We start from the raw sequence: 19,232 nt of genomic DNA on the forward strand, positions 1-19,232 counted from the left end.
TTAGCCAATCAGATCTCTGGAAAAGCGGGCAAGAATATTGACAGCCACCCGAGACCTTCCCAGGGTCGCGCAATATTTTAGTTTTTTGATACTGTGGGAAGGCAACAGAGAGCCTCTCCCAGTTGCCCCCACCCCTTCACCCACAAAACCAACCAAACTCCTTCCCCACCCTTAAGTCCCATCCCAACTTACCCGCGAGACCGGAGCTTTGAACCTCAGTCCCTGTGCTCCTTCCGATCCCGGCCACCATAAACATGGAAAAGGGACTTATTCCCTTTTCCCCATGACGACAGGCATCTTTTAAACAAAAATGTTTCCCCCTCAGGAGATTGGCTGTGAAAGCAGCACAAATTTCCCGAGGGGAAAAGAAACCATTCGCACTCCGGATAAATGCCTGCCGGGGGCTAAGGGCTTTGACGCCCCATCGGGGGGAGGACATAGCCGATAACGGCCCACAGCCCTCGCTGAGGCCCTTGCTTTGCTGGGGCCTACCATAGCACTGGCTGGCGGGCCATTACCGCCCATGTCTGTCCCCCACCCCACCTGGGCTTGAAAGCCATATTCTATCATTCTTTAAATTTTCCTCTGCCCTAAATCATTACTCTGCAGTTTTCCAGCTTCTGGCCACTTTAGCTAAAATCTGATGACCAGCAACAGACATAATAATGTGTAAAGATTTTGGGTTTTTTCACTATTTACACAAGCAAGTAAATGGCATAGGTTGGCCTGGTGACACCATGTTACCAGGCAGGTGTATTCCAGTATAAGGCTTTCATATAACCAATTAATACATCCTCAGAGTAGTAGTGTGTTTCAATTGGATTAACATATCAGAAAAAAGGATTTTCAAAGGAAGCTCTACTGGTGTCCAGATGACAGAGTCACTCATCTGATCACCCTAAACAGCAAACACATACCATGAGTCTGCTCCTCTGCCACAAGCCCATACACCAAAGCCAATTAGTCCCTTTATTAAATATGATGCCTTCCTTTGGCCATTTCCTTTTTTCTTCCCTTCAGTCCCCATAACCACCTGCTCCAGGCAGCTTATGGCACTTTTGATTAAGTCAGCAACAAAAACACAAGGGGGCCCGATTCATGGAACTGGTTCAACGTGATTTTGCACTTCCAACAAACACCCTGATTCACAGAGTCGTGCAAAGTGTATTATTTCAGTGCAAAGGGACTGCACCACACCTAAAATTCCATGAATCAGGCCCAAGGCCTTTTTAGCACGCCGAAATCCCCCAACTCTCCATTGTGGCATAGCACTGTCCCTATAGCATACTATGTCCTAGGCTGTAGTACATTTTTAGGGATGCTTATTTTCACAAAAAAATGTTAATTTAGGAGATGAGAGCCTTTAAAAAAAAAATACTTAGCAGAGTAGTTAAGCCTTTGGCTGCAACGAGGGTATATGGATATGGGCAGGGCAGGCTTTCAGGCACTCCCTCTGTCCCTGTGTTGCTGCTGTTAATTATTGTCAAAATGCAAAGGACACTGTGTGTTCTCCCAGGTGGGAGATTTAACAAGCTGTCCCTGCCTGGCCCCTTGCCTATCTGTGCCCTGGACTACTGCTCAATTTGTCTGGCCCTAGAAAAGGCGCTGGGGCACGCAGAATATACAATTGTATAAGATACCTTGAAGCACTAACCCTCACTCCCCAGTGATAATAGCTTATCTCACGTGGAGAGGCAGCATGACCCAGAAACATTGAGATATAGGGGACATGGCTTGTGAATTCCTTGCTACCAAGCCAAAGAAAAGCTTAGTGAAGAAAGCGCATCCCAACCAGACACAGCAGGGGAAAAAAGCTGCAAATACATAAAAGGCAGTCACGACATATAAGGAACCTAGGTCAAACAGTGGGATCCTGAAGGCCAATCAGGATCCAAGGTTTATGGGAAATATTCAGCCATGGATCCTGATGGCCTGTCAGGATTCCAATGCTAACCTTGCCTCCCCCTGGGTCTCCCACTCCCTCGTCTTCTTCCCCATTTCCTCGTCGCCCCCCACTCATCGGGTACTTACCTCTCACCACATGGCCGTGCTGCCTGCCACTCCTTCTTCCGTCGCCACCGCTGAACCTGCGCCTTCTCCCTAGTTCACCTGCAGCGCTGTTTCCATTCTGTAGAAAACACAGGCCATATTGCCATCTGCTGCAGGTAATAACGCTTAAATACGAGCAACGTGTTTTGTCGAATAGTGTGTAGAATCCCTCAGCATGGGGCAACTTATTTTGAGATTAAAGGAAACGTCTCTCACTTGGGCAAATAAGTGCACCACATAAAGGCCCATCTATTAACAGTCTCTGTTTAATAACTTGCAGTTCTTTACGACTCTTAGCTCCTTTCTCTCACTGGCAGCAGTGCTCCTCCTCAGCCTCAGTCAGGCAATCCACTCTGTTTCGTTGTTTCTGTGGTTTCAATGACGTGACTTACACGCTCACAGTTTCTTTGCAGGTGTTCGCCATTGGTCGCTGTGTTTATTGGGATTCCTCTGTTTACAATCAATTGTCCAATGCGCCGGGCACACTACCCCCACACAGGGCTCGATTCGAAGAAAACGTGTAAAGCCCCTGCAAAGTACTCTGCGCGTGAAACAACTTTGTGCCTACCTGCATGCAAAATAAGTTATGCACGTTGCGCGCATTCATGGAATTCTAACTGCCAAGTAACCCTAGGTGCAAAAAAAATAGAGTTCCGCCCGAAACGCCCATGACACTGCCCCATGCAAACCAAAACCAGCAACATTTACTAGCCTTTCTGCCTACCTTATCCTCACCATCAAGCACCCTGGCAATACTGTGGGCCTTCCCCCTGCAACCAAGACAGCACCCCGCAACACTGCTTACAAACCCTCGTAACCTAAAACTGCACCCTGATAATCTGCATACCATTTTGCGTAACTCAAGGCAGCGCCCGGGTAACCTGTGTATTAACCTCCATAATTCAAGGTAGCATCCCGCTAATCTGCAAACAATCACCCCAACTCCAAGCGGCACCTCAACTATGTGCCGTCACACCGGTATTAGCCTATTTGACCTCAAACATTTGACCTTTTGACCAAATAGACCTTTTCTGAGTGGTCCAAATTTACCTTTTTTGGCATCTGGTCCAAATTGACCTTTTTGTTTGAGGTCAAATAGGTTAATAACTACTTACCTGAACATGTGGTGTAGGGGTTGCGGGATTGTCCCCAGCTCCTCATGTTCATGTAAGTAGGACAAAAGGGTGTTGCAGGGGTGCCCCCCGCATCCTTAACAATGCAGGTCAAATTGGTCAAAAGGTCAAATGTTTTTAGGTCAAATTGCAGAGGGCAATTTGCACAAGGTCAAACATACCCAAACCGTCACAGCTAAATTGCTATGCTAATATTAGCTTTGCGCATTGGATCCTATGCACGTAGTGCTTTGCGCCGCCTATCATGTGGCGGTGAGTTCTGGAGGTTTGCGTGTGACTTTTACCGATGTGAAGTTGCGCGTTGAAATCCATGAATTTGGTCGAGTTTGCACTTAACTGGGCTTGCAATTTCTTTGCGTGGCCCGTCCCGCAACACGCCCATGTTCTTCCTTCTTCTTGCTAATTTTGCTGGGAGAATGGGAAATATGCATGTTCTTCCCCAATTTCTTTGTTTGCATAGGCCTGTTGTACACTTTGCATGGAATGTCGCACAAAGCGCGCAACTGCACGCAAAGACATGACGGACCCACGAAGAGTTCTGGAAATACACGCAAAGTCTGATCCATGAATCGGGAAATTGAGTTTTGTGCACTGAAAAGTGTGCAAAGTCACTTTTCAGTGCCAAAAATTCCATGAATCAGGCGCCACGCTTCTACCTTGTTTCTTCATTCCTTTTGTACAGCATCACATGACCTCCGAAAACACTCAGTCAACTACCACTAGCTATAGTTTCAGATCCATCGATGCAGCACACCACAATTTGTGCATAACATCCGCATGTTATCTATTGATAAATATGGCTTTATTTGAATGCTGCAATTGAAAACGACTCTTTGTTAACTTCATGTGACACCAACTAACTTTTTCATGTGGGGAAGAAACCTTTTAAAAATTGTTTGACAGAACGAAAAATTGTTGGGGGTCAACTCCTAAAACAGCTTGTTTTCAACCTGCTGTTTATGTAGGAAAATGGTGCGGGTCACTGTAAACATTTGGAAATGTTTTATCGCGTAAACATTTCAATGTGCGCTTTATTTATGAAAGGTAAGTAATGAAATGTAGACAGATCATTCCAAAATGAAATAATCGAATGTTGTATTTCTTTCACATTAACTTTGCCCATTGTTGGACAGTCGGCAAACCAAAGCAAAGTACTTATATGAAGATGAAATTCGTTTTTTTAAACTGCAAATCGACACGTTTCATTGTCGGGTTTTCCTGCAGTAATCTATGCCTGAACCACCTTAATAGATACCGTGTGGTGAGCCGGACTTTTTCTACCTAATGCAATTGTTTCTGGTAAATTGTGCAAAGTTGAAACACATAGAGGCCTGTTCGTCTGCTCACTTCGGATACGGACAAACAGCTAAAAATACGGAAAGTTGATTAATTTGAGTTCTCCACAAATTCCACTTTATAGATGATTAACCCTGGCCTGTTAACACAGAAGCAGTTATAAAAGCAACAGTGGAAATATAAGTTTCTTTTCACAATTAATTGACGCATTGGTGAGGCGTGAATATGACATGTAAAGCATACTTTTTAAGTCCCCAGCAGTATACATTCCATTTTCACGTGGTTGCTCGGTCTAAACCTTGATAATTGCAAAATGGAGGGAAAAAAATGAAACCCTGTGGAAATGCTCTGCCAGGCCGTCATTGGTTGGCGGGCCCTTATCAGAGAACCTCCCACTGTTTGCATGAACTCGGCGCTCGCTGAACTGGCACAAACTCTCCAGCCAAAGTCCTCCCATGGCGGGCTGGGAATGTCTACTGGCGCGCCATGTGGAACATCTCTCATTTGAGAGCTCTGAGGAAGCTCCCGAGCGCAGAGTTCCATACCTGCAGCCGACTGGGAGCCATGAAGGCCGCCGGCAAGCACCGAGCCAGAGTCTACGTGAGCAGGCGCATTCCTCCGGCTGGGATGGAGATTCTCCAGCAGTCCGGAATGTGAGTAACCGGTGTGTTCGATACGTTTAAGAAAAAAGCTTTCAAGAATTAAGCAACTGTCACTTAAAGAGGGGAAATGTCTTTTCAGTTGTGAGCCACTGTAAATAACTGAACTGTTAGTGCAGGACTGTACATAAAGCACACATCTGGATTATGTATGGTCAGTCCCCTTTTCCTGGCACACGAGTTGCTTTAGGTTTTATAGCCTGGTATAGGGATTGCTCCGCCTACTATGATTTCCCTTGTACAGTGTTTCTGATCAAAGCACTGTGTCAGCTCACACAAATACAAAGAAATAACAGGAAATGTCGTCAGTCTGAGTACAAAAGTTAATGTCACATCCTTACTGTTCATAGCCTGTAAGAATGTCATTATTGGACCTCATTATAAGTTTGCCGGTCCGGGAACTACGGTACCGGTAAGCTTGCTGGTATTGTAGTTCCCGTACCGGCAAACTACGAGTTGTGCTTGCGGGTGCCTTTCTGCCCGGCAGGTCGGACCCTGTGAGCACAGCATGTCCGATGCACCGGCACTGTTATAAATGGTGCCGATGCATCCAACCTCCCCATTCCCATTCGGCCCAATGGGAATGGGGAGCACCTTTTTTCCGCCGACCGCAAATGGGCAATTACCGGGTCCGGCAGGGCCGTAATGACCCAGTAATTACCCATTCGCAGGCACGGCTACCACTGATGTCATAATGAGGCCCATATTGTATTTTCCCTTGTTCCCTCCCTTGCCTTGAAGCGCTTTGAAACACACTGTGTATAGGCGCTATATAAATAAACTATCATATCATATCTGAGGCTTGCTGGTTTCTCCCAGTAGCTGGTACTCATGGAAAAGGCATCTCTGTGCAGGAAGGCATACATCTAGCCCTCTGTCACACGATCACACATGGTATGCGATTGCACACAATGCAGACTGCTAGTTGCTTAGTATCTTAACCAAAATATGATCTATTTACAGTACCTAAAAGGCAATAAATGAAAATGGTTTAAAAATTTACAAAATGCTATTTGTTGTTTTTTCTCTGTTTGCCTCTAGCCAACCATGAGCCCCATATCTCCACCTGGAGTTCCCCCTTAACTGCACTTTGAACAAACTTGTGGCCACATGAGACTAAGGGGCCGATTCATGGAAACGTGCCCATTATTCCTGCAAAGGCTGTGTGCCGAGAACAACACTGCGGGAGCCGGCGTGCAGAATAAAAAATGTGTGCCCTGCCTATTCATGGAATTTTCTACACAAAGTAACCATTTACGCAAGTTGCAGCCGGAACGCCCTGATCCGCCCCCATTCAAAGGAAAAACAGCCAGAACTACTACCTTTGCGTGCTCCCCATTACACACACACCCTTCAAACAGTGTGTTGTGCCCCTCGCAAGCGGGCCTGCAACCCGGGGACCCTGCGTGGGGTCCCCCGTAACTTTTCCCAGCACCCCAACAACATGCGTACGATGTATCATAACTCGGTTAAAACTCAGAAAATCTGAATGCGAACCCTTGTGAACCGTCCCTGCACCACATGAAACAGTTCATTTTAAAGAACAATGGGCAGGTAAAATTGGTTAACACTTCCAGCTGCACAGTGCATGGAGAGTCCCCCCGCCCCCACACCCCTCCCGATGTCTCGGCTCCATCTCTTGACGGACAGGTCGCAGGCAGATCCACTGGCACATTTCCACATTTGGCATTATTTGTGGTAATGAGCCTGGTCGAATAACCTTTGTCAGGTGGATTGCCTGCACCCACAGACGGGACCTTTGGTAGTGTTGACCTGCGTGGGTCTGGCAGAAGAAGTCCCACTGCGATCCTCATACAAGAACTCCACAATGCCTAACAAATTCCCTCCCCTTAGCTGTGAGCGCATTGCAGAGTAAAGGGCATTTCTTTGCCATTTCTGTTGCCTGGCTAGCACCAGCCCCGACCTAGCAATGTCACTTGGTTAAGCTACTGATAGCGAGACACTCACTGACTTGAGCAACAGATTCTGCTGCTCAGGTAACTGAAGGCGGAACAGATGCAGGTGGAGGCAGGGAAGTAGCAGAGATACTGCAAGCAGTGGTAGCACCAGTTCAAATCGGGGGTGTTTGCAATGTTCCAGGGGTGTTAGTGGAAGAAAGCATTAGCCTCCGATGGCAACCCTTAAATAGACACCTACTGCATGTTATCAAATTTATCCACATTTACTCTACGGGCTCTACACCAACAGAGGGATGTGTGGGTGTGAATGCCATGGGAATGATTTCCAATTGTACCTGTTACAAAGGTTTTTTCCTAATCCTGGCTGATATTTTTTAATTTTATTTTCATATTATTAAAGTGCAGATACATTGTTGCTTTTGAAACATACCTCAACTGAAGACCTGTTGATCGCTTGTCTCATCAATGCAACGCCTCTTCCCTTTGCCCAAATGTGTCCTTACACTTATCCGTCCGTGCCCATACATGACGCATGATCTCTCCCTAGTCCATGCCCATAACAAAGCTCACTGCTTTGGTCAGATGCTCTTCAGGGAAGTAAACTGGACCCCCCCCCCCCTGCCCTTAGACCAATGCTTTATTGTTTATTCACCATCACAACACCCGTAGGCACCTAAATTGGGATATCAATCCTTCATCCCAACCTCCAGATCCCCTGCCCCCTCTTGAAATAATGTCTCCAAGACTCAGGCCCCATTGCAGAGCTTCTGCATGCAAACAAATTCCCTATTTGGAGCAGGGACTAAATAAAGATTGGCAAGGAAGAGTCAACCTTACGGCAATCACGGCAAGTACTGAGATTCTGCATCCATGTCTTTGGCACCTGCTGTCCTTCTATTGCCATTTAGTCTCTTTTGCCAGGTCTCAAAAAAATTCGAAATTCTTCAATGACACCATAGGTATAATGACCTGAAACAATGTTAAAACTGAAGCAGAGGACCAGCATTTACATCTCAGCAGAGTCCTACCCTACATACCAAGTCCTACATGCTACTATAATATCAACACTAAAATTGACAATGCAAAAGCCCTGTACTTGGTTCATCCTGATCACCAGCTAGACCAACCCCGAAATACACAACATGGCGACCTTTCTGGTTGAAGGCCTAAAAGATGTGAATTTAAGTATATTTATTAGTAGTTTGGGTAATAACTGCAGAAAACCAGGTAAACAACTGCCCCCGAACTTGTTCTAGGTTAGTGTCTAGTTCCCTGATTGTCTTTGATGTTTCACTCCCGTATCCCTTCTGGTCTATGTGTTAAAGAGTCTACACCTCTCTCTGCTTCTCAGAAATTAAACCCTGCCACCTGCAATGGGTGACGCTTTAACTCACCTTCCTCCAGTGCAGTTCATAGGCCAAGATATCCCTAAATCCACCAATGAAACGCTGTAGGACCATGTCATATTTTGCTGCATAACTGCTTCCCATAAAATCATTCTTTCCCACAGAACTGCATGGGAATATGGAACGTAAATATAATATGGGGGATAACATCCCCCTTACTGTACTTTATAAGTATATTGTAAGACACTGAATTGTTCTTTGACCAAATAGAGGAATGAGGCCGAAAGCTGAGGTCCTTTAGAAAGTCACAGCACTACAAGGTGACTTGAAATAGCCTTGTTGCATAGGGTGGGGGAATATTTTATTTCTTACCATTCATTTATTTTGTTTATTTATTTATTTGCATGCTTATATCATTCTTTTATCCAAAGCACTTTACACGATAATAGTGACAGTACAAAACATGAATAAATTATTAAAAACAACACAGCTAGGGAAATTTACATAACAGGCTGCCTCCTTACAAGTTGGGCGGTGTGGTAACACTGCAGCAATGTACGGTAATGCACCAGTAATTTAATTACCACTGCATTACCGTACCGCCCAACTAAGAGTTTGGCAGAGAGGTGGAGAATTAAATCTACCACCTTTAAACCCAAAAAACTGCTAAATCGATGGAATTACTGCCGCCGGTAATTCTGCCTAACACCCCATTGAGTCCTATGGACTCCAATTAATGGGTACAAACACCGCTTACCACCACTTGTAATCTGGCAGTAATTCCACCAGACCAAGTGGCGGTAATGGTAATTCCGTTTGGTGGTATCTCTGCGGATTTACAGCCGAGATACCACAAAACATGTAATGAGGCCCTGAATCTAGGAAAACAGAAAGAATGAAATTCGGTTTTAAAAGGTTTCTTGAATTGAGAAATAGAAGAACCAGAATGAATGTTAAGTCGAAGAGCGTCCCAGAGTTTAGAACCTTGAAGTTGGGATGATCTAAAGCAGGGGTCTGCAACCTTTGACTCGCTAGATGTTTTGGACTACAACTCACATCATCCCTAACTAGAATAGTCAATAGCCAGATATCATGGGAATTGTAGTCCGAAACATCTGGTGAGCCAAAGGTTGCAGACCCCTGATCTAAAGCACGAAGAAGCATATGGCGGACGAGGGGCAGCCAGAAAAAAAGAGTGTAACAGAACAGAGATTACAAGATGGTTGATACAATAATAGAAGAGAACAAAGATTAGGGGGGCGATAAAGCATGTATACATTTAAAGACAAGACAAAGAAACTGATATTCAAAACGATACTGAATTGGTAGCCAAAGTAAACGAGCCAGATGAGAAGTCGTATGAGCAGACATAGGAAGACGAAAAAGAGTTCTAACCGTAGCCTGCAAGAGGAAAGGAAAAAGAGCATATTTAGGAAGTCCAACGTAAAGAGAGTAACAGTAGTGTAAATGAGAAAAAATAATAGACAGAAGCAACATTTCTGTGGCCGAGAAAGTCAGTAGAGGACACATTTTCTGAATTCTATATACTTTATGATTTGGCCAGGATCAGATTTGCTTTTGACCACTGGCTTTATGAGCATTTAATCAGAAGAGGGCATGTTAAAGATTACACAGTTATTGTGGTCAATTTCTCCCCACCCCCAATGGTGAAGTCAAATTGGGCAGCCTGCAGGTTTGTCTAATGAGTAGGAATGCAAAAGGCATAATTGTGTTTACAGGCATCTTAAAGCTAGAAATTAGTGCAATTTTAAAGACCCCATTATTTGATGAAAGGTAATCTCTTTATTTTTCCCCCTTGTGGAAATCACGGCCAGATATAAAACAATATGAATACAGATTTATTGTCCGCCCTAGCCAAACTATATTAATTGTGGTCAATGATCGCACATGTAGTGACTCCTCTAGAAACAATACACATCATGATTTCGGAAGGTGGAAATCTATTTACTAAACATTTTTCAGTATAGCTCATTGGAATCAGGTGTGGAACTATAAGATTATAACAAGAGCGGATAGCGATCCTCTACCATAATTGTTGACCTTTCAATACTGGGTCTTCCTGATAATGGAGACATTAGTATTCAATAGAATATTACCGATCGTAGAAGTAATATTCGAGGAATCTTTATAAAATGGATTACCTTGGTGAATTAAATCCTCCTGTTCAAACCTGGGGAGCCAGGGATGTTAATAAGCTTCGTCCACACATTGGAGACATTACTGTGGGACACGTCATTACTATAATGTCTATATGTGAAATGTCACTAGAGCTGTCAGTTAACTAAGCGCGAGCTACCAAGGTTATTTTGAAAAGCGAAACATCATCCATTCCTGTAAAATGCATCCTTTTAATAGCAGGACAAAAGAAGAGATTACAAAGCTATAGTATCGAAAAAGTAGAAGAGGCAAGGACAGGACGTGACATTTGAGAGCAGCAAGAAACCATTCATACACAAAGCAGGACCAGTGGAAGTGTTGGGCAGTCTCTTGGGAAGACCTTGTAAAAGTACAGATTACATGCAAGGATTCTGAGCCATGTTTCGGTGGGCACTTTATCACAAAAAAGGCAGCAGGGTGTGATGGGATTGCCAATGAAGCTTTTAATTGAACCAAAGTGGTGGACCACATACTAACATCACTCTTTATAGTCTGCATCACTACCACCAGGCTCATCTCTGATTCGTGGAAATTAAGCTGCATCCAACTCTTACCGCTTAGTCTGGCTGGACGGCAACTCCATGAGGATCTTCTCCAAAATACTGCTGCAGGGGTTTGAATGCTGGTGTGAGGTGAACAACTTAATACCACTCTTCCAAGCAGCTTTCAGGCATGGACATTCTACATTTCATCAAGACGATTGACCATCTTACCTGGAAATGGATACACCAGGAGCCATCCCAACAACTGTTGGCCGGCTTTATCAATTTTGTGTCTGCTTTTGTCACATTTAATCGCAGCCTGCTATTGCAGCAGCTTTGGGATAGTGACTGGGCTACTGGCTATATTCACTAAGCACTACCCATATCATTGAGTGAGAGCATTGTCAGCAAGTAAACAGGACCGTGACAATAAGATAATAATTGCCAATGGCCGTGCCGTTGCCCAGTCTGTTTGTTTCAGATCTCCATGAATGTCCGAACACCATCAACAGCTTCCTACCACAAATTGGCCTAATGTCCTTTCCGGACCTGCTGAAAGCAGATGAACAGGCGAAACTCTTCCAGACCAACTAAGGCGTACAGCATCATCTGCATTTTCTATAAGGTTATTCATATGTATGATTTTGATGATTGGACCGAGCAAAATAAACTCTAAATTATACTTATGTAATACTCAGACATAATTGTCTGAGCACTTAAAATATCTACAAATGCAGTCGAAACAGTGACTGGTATAATCGTGTTATTGATCAATGTAACAAAGCAACATATCTTATCTGGCCAAGAAACAAGTTGGCCAACTATGTATGAAGGGGGGAGTCTATAGATTTTTTTTCTAATTCTATAAAGCTGCTCTACATCCTACATTATGTGAAGGTGTGCAACTGTGTGGCAGCAGGGACACAAACACAAGTAGCGAGAGCTGAAGCAAAGGTTTAGCGGAAATTGCCTGACTTGCCAACTTCTGCATGATATTTGTGATTTGTCGAGAACCTGTCTACATCTTGTACTGACTTCTCCAAGTGATTAAAGAATCATCATACAACACATCCGTTTACTAGCTCGGACGGCTGCCTCACAGTGTTAATGGAATCCTTGTTTGCCAGACTCCTGCATGCTCCCTTCCGAATGCACTGGTATAGGAACGAGACTTGGGTGAGTTATTTGAGGAGTTAAGTAAAGAGTCGGATAAGAGCAATTCCGACTGCAATTAGGCCGTTGAACGTGGTTCCGCTGGCTCTTTGCTAAATAAAATTATCCATATCCATTGCTACAACATTGAGTTTTAATTAGTGACCATGGGGTGCCAGTTAAATATTTGAATGAGTTGAATTACCTTCAAGCCAACAAGAGTATATGTATTTGCTTCTCTGCCAAATTAACGTAAAGCCCATGGTTGGATCATGGAATGAGCACATTGGCGGTATATGTGTATGTGATTGTGATGAGATCTGTAGCCCTGCAGTCAGTCTAGTTATTACTTGTAGTTTAGCTTCGAGTCAACGTGAGGCTTGTTTATGTAAACATTTGAGAGGTTTGGACATGTACGGCGGAGGGTAGAAGCACTAAACACTGCATAGTGAACACTTTTAATAGAGTTATATCGGGCTGTGTCGAAGTTTTGCACTTGTGAAAAAAAAGAAAGGAGTTTAAACCGACCTAAACATGCAGTACCAAATAAACTGTATTACTGTACAAGGGGGAACTATGAATTAAACGTGTTCCCTATTAGTAGATAGAAGTCATCATTGCCACCTCTCAGCCAAACAAAATGTTAGGAATGCGTTCAATAACTACTGATACTATCTGCATTAAAGACATTCTGGGGGTGATTCATGGAATATTCTGCAGAGAGGAAAAGAGATCTGCGCACAAATCCCTGCTCGTCGATTCATGGAAAGCAATGTGCGGGGTTTACCTGGGACTTGTGAGGAAACCGCACCGGTCCGCCACGTCACTGCGAGTCGTGGAACGCCTTGTGCGAGACTCCAAGAAGAGGGTGGGCCGGGCCTAAGCAGCCACCTAAAAATCGGGCAGAACTAAGCAGTCACCTAAAAACTCTTGTGAGGAAGAACAAGAGAACATGTGGGCGTTACAAGTGACGTTCCACCATCAAGCAATCGCACTGCCCAATCGTGCGCAAAATAGATGTGTTCCTGGAATTGAACTGGGAAGGTCGGGTCGCGAAAAAGCAAGCACAAATCCCGGCACACCTACGCCACACGATAGCAGGCGTAAATGTCAACGCGGACCCTAACAAATGCCTATAAAGCATGCAAGACACACCAAACGAACGGATACAGCCACGATGAATGCACCATTTATTGCATCAATCATCCTGGGACACCGCAGAAAGAGGAGGATGTCCAGGGCCCTGATCTTCCACCCACGAACCAGCCTTTTTGGGATGCCTGATGACCTGTTTTATGGCAGGTATAGGTACCTCCCAACATATCATCCTAGACCTGGTCAGGGAGTGGGAAGATGACCTCACATCACCCACCATGTGCTCCCAAGCACTGAGCCCCTCGCAACAGGTGCGCACTGCTCTGCATTTCTTGGCCACTGGCTCATTCCAGCAGACCACCTCCATGGTAGTTGGTATCTCATCTCCCAGACCACGCAGTCTTGCTGCCTACACCAGGTGTTGCATAACCGCACAACCTTTTGTTCGTCGGCATATCTATAGGCCCAGAACACCGGCAGAAAGGCAAGCAGTGGTCCAGGATTTGTATGGGGTGGCACACTTTCCCTGAGTGCTAGGTGCTATTCATTGCACCCATGTTGCTCTACGCCCACCTAGAGCAACAGAGCACATCTACTGCAACCGGAAACATTGGCACTCCATCCACGTTAAGGTTGTGTGTGATGCCAAGGGCATCAATACTGAAGTGTATGCCAACTATCCTGGTAGCACACATGATAGTTACATCTTCAGGATGTCCCCAATACACCGGGCCCTGGAAGCTCAGAAGCATGGCAACCCATGGCTCATTGGTGAGTATAAATGGCCATGCACATGAATGCATGTTTGCACACAGACCAATAGACACTGCCAAAACATGCCAATGACAACCATTCTCACCTCTACAGGGGACAGTACCTACCCTCTAAGCACATACATGATGACGCTCATACACAACCCCACCACACCTGCTGAGGTAAGGTACAACACTGCCCATATTGCGACACAGGGCCTAGTGGAGCGCATATTCAGTGTGCTCAAGTCACGTTTCCGCTCCCTTGACAACTCTGGTGGTGTGTTGCTATTAGCACCACCAGTAGTCTGCAGGATCATTGTGGCAGCATGCGTCATGCACAATGTTGCACCATAGCGTGGCGTTCCAGTGGACATGGTGGTGGCCCACCATGCACACCCACAGGCACCCTCCTTGCGTATGGCTGGGCAAAGGGCACGTGGAGAGGCTGCATGTACCCAGCTTGTGCAATCTTTTTTCACCTAAAATCCTTCCCATGTGGAGTGCACATGATCCAGCCAAATCCCAGGTGCCATTCAATGATAACAATGGTCCAATCCACTGTGCCCACAAAACCACCCTGAGAATGTGCTCTTAGAATTGCAAAGTTGTGTGCATCCATTAGAACTAAAAAGATATGCATTTGGTGTTTCCAAAAGAAACACATTGAAGAGGGTGTAAACCACTGCCACCATGGTAACCATTAAATGAAATCACCCCTTAGGCACAGAAAGCATGGCATATGCAGACTGGCCACCAAATCCGCTGCACTGGGCCATGCTGGCAGTGGACACTTTGCCAACCAACAGGGTTATTGAGAAACAAATTATGGGCCATGGTACCACCCACTGTTGACTAATACCAGTGAAATGGTGATGGACATGTGTCTCTGTGATGTGCAACTACATTACATGGCAACAGGCAGCCACACATATCCACATACAAGGCAGCAGCCATCACATGCCACACCAGTGTTTTATTGGTAAAGGGACTGGAGACAATGAGACCATGCCGTAGGTTTGGGAAACAGGAAATAGGACCACCTAGCAAAGTTTGGTGAAGTGGAGAGAGTAAGTTAATGGAGTTAAGAGAGAGAGGGTTGTGGGCCCATGGAGTGTGGGCTGAGTGTGGGAGGGTAATAGAGAGCAGGCGTCACAACAATTTGCCTCTGGAGTCAATGACATTGGGGCAGCAGGGATGTGTATAGTCTGAACATATGCACACTCAGTCAGGGCATGCCATAAGACGTTTTGTGTGTCAGCTTGGATGGTCTATGTGGCATGGCAGCACATACGTACATGTGTGAAAAGAAATTCATTACCCTGCATGGCATGAAGTGTAACTAGGATTTAGGACACATGCACATGTCTAGCAGAGCAGAGTCACTATCATCAAGTATGCAGCAAACAACTGTGCACGTTGTATCATGTTGCAGATGTTGGGGTGGTGCTTGTGCGGTTTGAGCAGTGTCACACGAACATGTTCCACTGATGTACACCACATGGTTTGTATCCACTATTGTGTCCACTGGACAGGAGTCAGTCCACCGCATGACATGGTTCACCCAGGGCAGTCATTCCAATGCAGCCAGATGTACACCACAAGTGTACATCTTGGTGATGCATTACTTCACATACTCAGGATGCACAATGTTGGTCACTCACCGGACGTGTCCTTGCAATTTTCCAGGTCTCCCACGCCTTGCACATGCTTCAGTAGTATGAATTGGCTCATAGCGTCTTCATGCTGTGTGAGCTCCTCCTCTGGTGATCCCCCTACAGTTGTCATAGCAGAGGCCAGGTTGACACTTAGCTTGTGCTTGGTGAGACGGATGAGATCATTCCAGCGCTTCACTACCTCTGCAGCAGCGTGCTTCTCACAACCTAAGGCATTGATCTCGTCTGTGTCATGCTACCAATGCACTATACGCTGAGCAGTTGTATGGGTGCTTCCCGGATGCAGGCACAAGTCACGGTGGTGAATGGTCACATGGTCCATGAGGATCTAGATTTCTTCATCGTGAAAGTTCTTATGCCTCAATGTGCAAGTGTCCTGTGCCGCGTAATGGGCTTGAGCCTGTTCCTGCTGTGCAGGCTTTTCCTTCTTGCCATGAGTGGCACGAGGTGTTGGTGCCACCCCTGTGTGCTGGGACCACTTTGGGGTCCAGATGCCAGACCACAAGTGGCCTGGGCTATGGCATGAATCCCCTAGGGCTGGGGCAGCTACTCCCACAGCACATCCATGACCCCCCTGGGGCTTGGGCAGTAGCTTCCACAGCATGTCCCTGACCCTGGCCCCATCTGCTCCCTTTCCCTCTTGGGGCCTTTCCACTCATGTCACAAGTGTAACTGAAATATGGAAGGCACACCAAGTTATTGTCCAGGGCAATATGAGTGAGGGGGCAGTCTATGAGATGTGAGACATAGTTCTGTGGTCCAGCAAGGCTCAAATGTACCCCAGATGTGGATAGTACGGTACACGTAACACACAGGCACCCACAAAACAATTAAAATGCCTACACAATATCAGGACAGCTTCTGAAATAAGAAAAAAGCATTACGTGGTACACAGTGGCATCCACCAACACAAAAAATGCATACGCGAAACCCGGAAAGCTGCAAGAAATGTCAAAATATTGGTATGCGATACACAGGGGCACCCAGAGATTAAACAAATGCGTAAGCGACTCAGTGTTAGCCTTGCAAAAATCGAAAGTAAATGCACATATGCATGGAGGCAAAGCCCTCCAAAATGACAAGTATTATTGTGCGTGGCATCCCAAAATACACATATGCTACACTCGTTCATCTCCTCACCTTCGCACGTACGTTCGGAGTTGCTTTGCCTCGTCCTTATGTATTCCCAACTGTGGCGTAGTCAATGCCTGTGCAAATCATGTGTCACGTAAGTTATGCGCTGAGAACATTTCCTCTGTTTTCACGTGTCCATGCCACAGTTTTCTCAGTTTATACATGCAGAGTCCCTTCACTCTGTTTCTGACTGCCTTCCTAGTGAGACACGGAAGACCCACACTCTTGCCTCTGTGCCATTTTACCTGCCTCCTCCTGCCATGTGCTGCCTCCAACTTTGCCATCTGCTGCTGCATGTACAGTGTATGTGCCTGCTGCCCACCTGCACTGTGTTTGGAGTGCCTGCTGTCCAGCCATTGCCTGTGCTCCTGTCTCCAGCCCTGTGACACCTCAGCTGCTTTGTTGGACTCCCACCGTGCCATTCCACCACCACCGCTCCACAGCCCATCTCCAGGACCACCATGCCCAACAACACCTGCCTCAGGGGTTGCTATGTCAGCACCATCATCATCTGACCAGAATGCCAACCCCATGGCAGCGAGGCAGTGGGCTGTCAACTTCAGCGCCAGTGAAGTTGACATCCTGGTGGTGAAGGTCCTGGAGCTTCATGATGCCCCCTTAAGCCCAGTGATGCAATGCAGCAAGGAAGGAGGTCAGCAGATCTGTGACGACATAACGGATGCCATCAACACGGTGGGGGTGGCAGTCTGCACATTCAAGACGGTCCATAAGCACAGGGAGCATCTGAAAGCCAGGACCCATGGCAAGGCCCTGTGCTACATCAAGGCCGGTGCAACCGCAGAGGGGCAACGTGCATGCAGATGCAGGCCATCGACCAACAACATGTGGGTCCTGGAGAGGTTCTACCTGGCGCTGCATTCCCAGGTCTGCGAATTACGACCACATCAGGAGTCGACTGGTGAGTAGGCATATGGTGCACTGCTCTACGTTGCATGTGGCTGCATGTTGGCAGTGACCCCCTTAGGTTTGCAGCAAGTATGTTTCTGAGACGGATGTCTCCATGCATGTCCCTGTATAAATAGTAGGGCTCCTGGCGATTCCCTGATCTGTCCATGTGAATGACGTGATCATGTACACAATTGATCAGGGCGTCCCAAATGTACAAGAAAAAGTTAATAAAATGTTTTACTCATTTCGAGTTTGCAGAAGAATTTAGTCATAACGCAACAAATTGCCTAAAACAAGAGGTCATCTCAGTTGTGGGCAATAGTCTTAAGTTTAATATTTTCACAGGATAAAACACATCATTATATATATATGATCTGGTGGGATCGGCAAAACATCAATGCACATATGGGAAAGAACCCACATTTATTTTCCATAACATGTTTTACAGAACAGGTGGGTGCCATCTCCTCTAATGTGAGCCAAATTCTTATTACATCAACTGATTCAAAAAGCTTCAAAATGACAATGTTGACATTTAGCACTGTAGAAAGTGTCGTCGACATGGGTATGTTTCGGCCACTAATAGTAGATTTGAGCTACTTAGAGTTGGGAGGCCTTCATTAGGACAGTAGAAAAGTTGGTGAAGAGACAATGAATGACGAGTCCTGTGTGTATCATGTGTTCCTTGTTGAACACAGTGTAAGTGGGACTCCGCTAATGGTGGTTGTAGTGGGTCCTTCAAAGCTAGGGTTTGAACCTCAAAAATGCCTTGTAGATGAAAGTCTCGATCAATACACTGTAAGTTTGACATATAGCAGGCGTGGATGAGCTCTCTGTTGGTATCCTATATGGATTGAATCAGTTAATGTAATCAGAATGTGACTCTTGTTTTGTTTTGCCTGTGAAAATATCAAGCTTACTACTATTGCCCACAACTGAGGTGACCTCTTGTTTTAAACTGTTCTGCAAACTCAATATGAGTAAAACATTGTATTACATTTTTCAGAGTCACTAGAGTTTTCTTGTACATTTGAGATTCCCTAATCAATTGTGTACATTATCACTGCATGCATATGCCAGACATTTCCCCCCATGTGTGCATTCAGACATCTGCGGTTTTGAAATGTGCTCTTACTTGCATTTTGTGTTGTAGTGCTGTCTTGCAGACCATGCACATGCAATGTTACTTTTGTCTGAGACGTGCCAGGATGGCAAGTGTGCCAGTTGAGGTAGTGTTGCCCACATCATGTGCATGCATGGTGCTCATGTGTATGTGCTTGGTGCTATGGCATGCTCACATATGCATGTGAAATTGATGCATTTGTGTATAGCATACGCAATTGATTGATAGTGACAGTGGCATGTAGTTTGATGTGATTGTGTGGTGTGATGGCCAGGCAGGTGTCTGCATGGCCATGCTGAGAGTGCTGCCAGTATGGTTGCACTGATAGC

At 45.6% G+C, this 19,232-nt stretch overlaps 1 protein-coding gene across 1 annotated transcript in view; it reads left to right on the top strand.

Annotated features, from left to right (window-relative positions):
* Positions 1-4,931: 4,931 nt before the first annotated feature.
* The window catches only part of LOC138515768 (glyoxylate reductase/hydroxypyruvate reductase-like), a 251,739-nt gene continuing 237,438 nt past the window's right edge, over positions 4,932-19,232 (top strand). The window contains exon 1 of the mRNA XM_069630479.1: positions 4,932-5,131. Within this exon, the coding sequence (XP_069486580.1) occupies positions 4,965-5,131 (167 nt within the window). The 5' untranslated portion in view covers positions 4,932-4,964. The remainder of the gene's footprint in view (positions 5,132-19,232) is intronic.

Source organism: Ambystoma mexicanum, chromosome 6q (genome assembly GCF_040938575.1).
Source record: "Ambystoma mexicanum isolate Mex_15411 chromosome 6q, UKY_AmexF1_1, whole genome shotgun sequence".
NCBI lineage: Eukaryota > Metazoa > Chordata > Amphibia > Caudata > Ambystomatidae > Ambystoma > Ambystoma mexicanum.